General features: G+C 48.0%; 1 protein-coding gene across 1 annotated transcript; it reads right to left on the bottom strand.

Annotated features, from left to right (window-relative positions):
• Nucleotides 1-2,257: 2,257 nt before the first annotated feature.
• RPS20 (ribosomal protein S20) lies at nucleotides 2,258-5,244 on the bottom strand. Its single transcript, XM_084210320.1, has 4 exons — nucleotides 5,093-5,244; nucleotides 3,707-3,806; nucleotides 2,899-2,972; nucleotides 2,258-2,481 (listed from the first exon to the last, which is right to left on the bottom strand). The coding sequence occupies exons 1-4, from the start codon at nucleotides 5,093-5,095 to the stop codon at nucleotides 2,299-2,301; spliced, it is 360 nt and encodes a 119-aa protein (XP_084066446.1). The 5' UTR covers nucleotides 5,096-5,244; the 3' UTR covers nucleotides 2,258-2,298.
• Nucleotides 5,245-6,183: the final 939 nt, after the last annotated feature.

Genomic DNA, 6,183 nt, shown 5'->3' with positions numbered 1-6,183 from the left:
CGCGCGGGAACCCGCGAGCCGGGCCCGTGCCGGGGTGGGGGGGCATTTTGGGAGGAGAGGCGGGCGCTGATTGGCCAAGCGCGGGGGAAGGCGGGCACTGATTGGCCGGGCACGGGGAGCGGGGAAGGCGCGGGCAGAGCGCAGTCGGGCCGGCAGGGGGCGCCGCCGCACAGCGCTGGAGCCGCCGGCTCGGCGGGAAGGAGGGAATGGGGGAGCGGGATGGAGCGGAGCAGCGTGTGCTCGGTACGCGGGGCTTGCTTATCGACTGTAATAAAGCACGGCGTTAAAGAAGAGGTTTGAACCGACAGCCGGGCGGCCAGACTACAGGGGGGTTCTGCCTGGCCGAGGGGGAGGAGGAGGAGGAGGCGGGAGGATGGGCGGGGGAGACGCGGGTACCTAAATGTTTCCATCCGAGCGGGTTATATAAAGTTAGCGTGGGTGTTACGTAACTGTCCCGGCGCTGCCGCGGTGTAGAAGTAGAAAAAGAAGTAGAAAATAAATAAAATCGTGAAACGTGCGGATCACGCGATAGCCAGGAGTGTGCAGCAGGTCGACGGGCCGCGGGATGAGCCTGGAGGAGCTCCGCGGTCCAGCGCCTTCCACGAGCTAAGGATTGACCGACTCTCCCGGTAACAAATGTAAAGCCCTCCTGTGTGAGCCGGCCTGTTCACACAAAGGCGGGCAGCAGTATTTCTGCACAGTGCGGGACCCAAACACAAAGGTAAATTTGCATCTGTGTTTATGGGTAAGCTGGAGACAAGTGAAGAGATGACAAAGGAAATTGGTCCTCAAGTGCCACAGCTGAAAGAAGATCGGTGGGGCTTCAGGTCGTTTAGGTGTGTTTAAGAGGCACCTGGCAAGTCAGAGGTACAGCCAGATGTAAGCAGGTACAAAACTGTTCCACAGTTTTGACCAACAGGAAAAAACAGAGGCAGAAATTGTGCCAAACCTAGCCAGCCGTGCCTAGACCCCTCCAAGTGCTGTCAGTCACAGGGCTACTCTGTTAATCAGAAGTAAGACTACTTGTGTGCAAGAAATTTATGTCAGTGAGTGCAAAGTATCTTTCCACGTGCTATTCGTTTGCCAATTATTCCTGTGAAGAATAACCCCTACAATAGAAGTAATTTTAAAACTACAGCTAGAAGTATTTGTCAGGCAGCTTTTATTTGTGGCATATTACCAGAAACAGACTTAAAGGAAGACACAGGTGTTTTGTGTTGGGTATTTTCCCCTCTGCTCACATAGTTGTTTCTCAAGTTGGCTTGACACGATCTGTCCCTATTAAGTCACTCACCTCCCTTCTAGCAAAGCTCTCAAGCCTACTAAAAAGGGTCAGAATCCTCATAAGCCTTAAATATAAGGAACTGGAAGGCCTCTCATATCTCAAGTACAAAAGCTCAAGCTTTGGTCAGTTTTAGGTCTTAGCAAACATAAACAGGACCTCAACCTACTTACAGAGAACCACCACTGCTTATTTTAATAAAAATTCAAGTTCTCTCCTATGCTTGAAGCAGACGCAGCAACCTGATCCTTAATGGATTAAACAAAACTGTTCTCTACAACTCTGGGCTTTGTTTTGTTGGTTTAAGGATTAATCGAAGTTCCTTTCAGAGACTTAAAAGCAGCAATAAAAATGGCTGTTTTGTTGCTTTAGATATGAAGCTTACTCTTAGCATTAATAATATCTATGGAAATCTAAACCTGAAAAGACAACTAGGTAGTTCCATAGCTCAGCTTTGTGACTCTACACGCACATCAAAAGAATACACTTGTTAATTCAATGTGTTCAGCACAAATTAGGAAGTTTTATAAATACCACCCCGCCCCCAGGATGCTTTGATTATGACACACATGGGAAGAAAAATCCAAATAAGCTAAGCGTTAGTTCGGTCTTGCACAGCAAGAACCAAGAACTGAAAACTTGGTAATTTTACCTAAATATCAAATTTAATGCAAGTTCCGTGTATAAGGTCAGTGTAGAAACTAATATTTCAGCCAAAATCAAACCCTAAATTATTGAAAATATATTTTTCATAAAGTGCTGCACAACTATATAGCTGCTTGTCTCCAATGACACCAGAACACCCAAGGTAAATTTTCCTGCTATTTTTCAGCATATTTCCTGCTATTTTCAGCATATTTTTCCTTAAATATACAGTCCTCTCACACAGCACTCTGACTGTGGTTTCTATTGTCCTTCTTCACAAAATCCATCACAGAACTATCTCTTGGCACACGAAGGAAAAGAAACAAGCAGTGAAAATTTGTAAATCAACTTTATTCAGTGATGACCATGGTTTAGGCATCGGCAATAGTAACTTCAACTTCTACACCAGGTTCGATGCTGATGGAAGTGATCTGCTTCACAATCTCCGAAGGGCTGTGCAGGTCAATGAGCCGCTTATGGATACGCATTTGGAAGCGATCCCAGGTCTTGGAACCCTCACCACAAGGCGTCTTCCTGGTAGTGATCCGCAGGGTCTGAAAAGCCAAACATGGGGTCATTGAGCTGATGCACTGCGAGGAGTAATTACAATCACATGGAAAGGTGATCGCCTACAAATACTGTATGGTATCTATGCCATTAGGAAGTTACCTATTACGTTATAACAGGTCCACTGATGGTAACACTCCTTCCCTACATATTTATTTAAAAAATGAGTTCGTTACTTAAATAAAGTGAACAGAAAAGCCCCTTCTAGATTCAACATGTTTTGCACTTAGCAGTTACCCTAGATGTCAAAACAACCTGTGAAATCATCTTCTTACACTGGCTTACCCTCAGTTTAGTAGCACTGCTTTTTACCTTACCTTTTGCTCTTTAAAAAAAATATGTTTTGAAGCAACACATTGCAAAAAGAAAACCAACTTTTAAGATAGGAAAACAGTGTCAAGTACCTTGGTGGGCATGCGAACAGGTCCCTTCACCTTCAGGTTTTTTTCCTTAGCACCTCTGATCAAGTCAGCACAGACTGAAAAAAGACACGCAACAGCTCAGGTTTGCAACTATTTTACTTGCTTGATTTTTTTGGCAAGTATTTTAAACAAGATGTTGGCTCAGAATAGCGTATGAGTGATCACTGCCATTCATTTAAAGCATTATCCTCATAGCCAACCACGTACAACTGGAAGTGTTGTGACATAATGAGCGAAGTCATGGTGCAGCAACAAGCAAAAGCCATTACTACAAGTTTAAACCATATTTAAGCTGTTATCAGCCTGAAGATCCTGCAAATTGTAACTTTTATTATTTGATTAAACACTGGCAAAGCTAATTCTTAAACAAGATTATTTTTTTTTTTTAAGAATGTTACACTAAACTCTTCATAACAAAAATGACAAAATATGGAGAAACTAATGCCTCTCAGTTCTTACACATTCAAAGCATGATAACTACTTCAAAATTCTCCAGAAGAACTAAAGGGAAGAAGCTGCAATATCTTACATTAGTTACTATGATGTAAGTTTTCCATATAATGAAAACCCCCAAAACACTAGCTTTCATTAAAAATTACATCAGAATTTACTTTCTGTGGTGCATGAAGCACTTTGGGTTGGCTTTGCAAGCGGAGGCACGCACAAAAAGGCATACAGTAACATCTTTAATTACAACTGGTTTCAATACATTGTATTTTGCAATGCCTTACACAGCACCTATTATTCATTACTTGAGAAGCTACCCAAGTAAGAAGAGAAGCACACTCACCCTTCTCCAGTGATTTTACATTGCGACTTGTCAAAGTGATTCTAATGCGATGAATCGCCACCTCTTGTTCCACAGGTGCTTTGCCAGTATCCTTAAACGCCTGAAACGTTGAAGTTACAAGTATGAGACACAGCAGTGAACACAGACTAACACTATCTACTGCATCTGAGAAACAGACCTCTAAAGTGTAAAGAACAATTTAGCTGCGGGACTATTAAGCACTATTGATTAGAAGAGCTATCTGAAGGGCATGGCAGCATGGTAGAAATAATGGGAAGAGAGTGAAAGGGCAACGTCCTAACTCTAAGGGAAAGTAATTTTTTAGTGTCTAACTACACCTCAGGGTGGGAAGCTGCAAGCACACCCTTCCCTGGTTTGCCTATATACAGGTGGCACCAACATTCCTTTTCCTCAAAAAAAAAAAAAAAAAATCAGTCTTCATGCATCTTAAAACTTTACCTCACCACAAATGAAGCAGCAAAGACTTGATCAACAAACCTGCAACAACTCACACCACGAGAACAAAAAGGGGGACCTGCCCAGAAAGACTAATGTGGCCACTCAGGAAACTGATTTGAGGAGCTTAAGCAATTCAACACTTCCAAATAATAGGGCATTAATGTGAGTTAAGTGAGCTGATGAAATAGGAGTAAAAACGTGGACAAAGAAAGGTCTTAAGAGAAATGAAATATATATTTACATATGCCTCTATAAAAATGTAAACAGGGGGGGTTGCCCAGAGGATGGAGCCAGGCTCTTCTCGGTGGTGCCAACCAGTAAGACAACGGGCAGAAACTGATGCACAGAAGTCCCACCTGAACTGGAAGAACTTTTTTACAGTGCATGTGACTTAGCAGGGGAACAGACTGCCAGAGAGGCTGTGTATGGCGTATCCCTCACTGGAGGTATTCAAGAGCCATCTGGACTCCATCCTGTGCCATGTGCTCTAGGACGACCTGCTGCGGTCCCTTCCAACGTGACCTGTTCTGTGTTTCTGTGAAACGCGGATGTCCGCACTGACGATGAGGTGCTACCTGCCGCACTAAGTGACCGCGTTCCCTAGCAAGGGCCGCCTGTGAGGGCAGGGACACGAGGCCGGATCAGCGCCGCTCACGCCGGGCTGCGGCCGCCTCCCCTCCGCCTGCGCTGCCCCGCGGTGCCGCTCCCGAAAGGAACGGCACTGCCAGGCCGCCCTCCCTGCCCGCCGGCTCGGGGTGAGCTCCGGGAGCCGCCCCGGCAGCCGAGGACCCTCCGCGCACCGCCGGGAAGCGCAGCGCTCTCCCGGGGCCGAGGGCCTGCACCGCCCGGGCCGGCGCGGCGCCCATGCGGCAGGCCCGGCGCGGCGGCCCCGCTCCCTCCCCCGTCCCCAGCGCTCCCCCGCCTCACCATGGCGGCAGCGGAGCCTTCCTGACCGACTTATTCCCGGGCTCGGGCGGCGCGGGGCCCAGCGAACAGCGGTGAGCCAGGAGGCGGCGGCGGCGCGGGAGAGGCGGGCGCGGCGGCGGCGGGCGCTTATATAGCGGAGCGGCGCCGCCTCCATCCGGGCGCTGCGGGACCTTTCACCCGCCCGCCGGGCGCGGAAGCCGCGGTGGCTCCGCTTCCTGCGGGGATGGTGGCCCTGCAGTCCCGGGTCACGGCGAGCGGAGCGGCACCTCGGGCCGGCACCTCCTGTGCCCCCTCCTCGGGCTCGGCCCTTCCCGTTCGGGTCCCGCGGGCATCTCGGGCTCCTGCTTGTCCTCTCCGGGGGATTTCGGCGTTCTGCTGGGGGAGGGCCGGGATTTGGCACACGGGCGAGGCTTCATCGCTTCCAGTGATAGCGAGCCCGTCCCGTCCGTGCCTTTGGGTCTTTTTATCTTCTTTCATTACTGAGGGCGACAGGACGAGAGGACATGGTCTTAAGCTGTGCCAGGGGAGGTTTATTTTGGACGTTAGTAGGGATTTATTTATTCACAGAAAGGGTGATTAGACATTGGAGTGGGCTGCCCAGGGAGATGGTGGGCGCTGTTCCTAGAGGTGTTTAAGGAACGACTGGATGTGGCATGGCCTAGTTGGACGTGGTGGTGTTCGGTCACAGTTTGCCCTCCATGGCCCCAGAGGTCTCTTCCAGCCCGGTGTGAATCTGTCAAGTGGAAGTGCGAGAGCAGAATTGAACGTTTTAAGTAAAAGTGCTCGTTTCATTAATGCTTAAATTTAAGAACCTAAATTTATTTTATTTATGGAGGTTCCATTATCTGTTCAGGTTGGGTGTTGGAGGGGTATTTTTTACTGAGCGTTGTCTCTGATTTGGCCTGGACGGTGGTAATTGTTAGTCCCAAACCAAGCGTTTTGCTGAAAATATGTCTGTTTCAAGTTACCTCACTGGAGAACCTGAGAAACACGTATTAAAATGATGGCCTATAGTAGGGTCACTATGACTGTCTTTTAAAATTAATAATTAAATTCTAATTTGGAGTTCTGTTCAGGAATCATAGACATGT

Source organism: Fringilla coelebs (genome assembly GCF_963513975.1).
Source record: "Fringilla coelebs genome assembly, chromosome: 1".
NCBI classification, from domain to species: domain Eukaryota; kingdom Metazoa; phylum Chordata; class Aves; order Passeriformes; family Fringillidae; genus Fringilla; species Fringilla coelebs.
The sequence above is the reverse complement of the archived record's forward strand: the minus strand, read 5'-3'. Positions and strand labels throughout refer to the sequence as shown.

Coding starts and splice junctions, on each gene's coding strand:
- RPS20 (XM_084210320.1), bottom strand. Junction 2,973..3,706: donor TGTAAAATCACTGGAGAAGG/GTGAGTGTGCTT, acceptor GTCTTTTTTCAG/TCTGTGCTGACTTGATCAGA. Junction 2,482..2,898: donor CTGTTCGCATGCCCACCAAG/GTACTTGACACT, acceptor TTGGCTTTTCAG/ACCCTGCGGATCACTACCAG.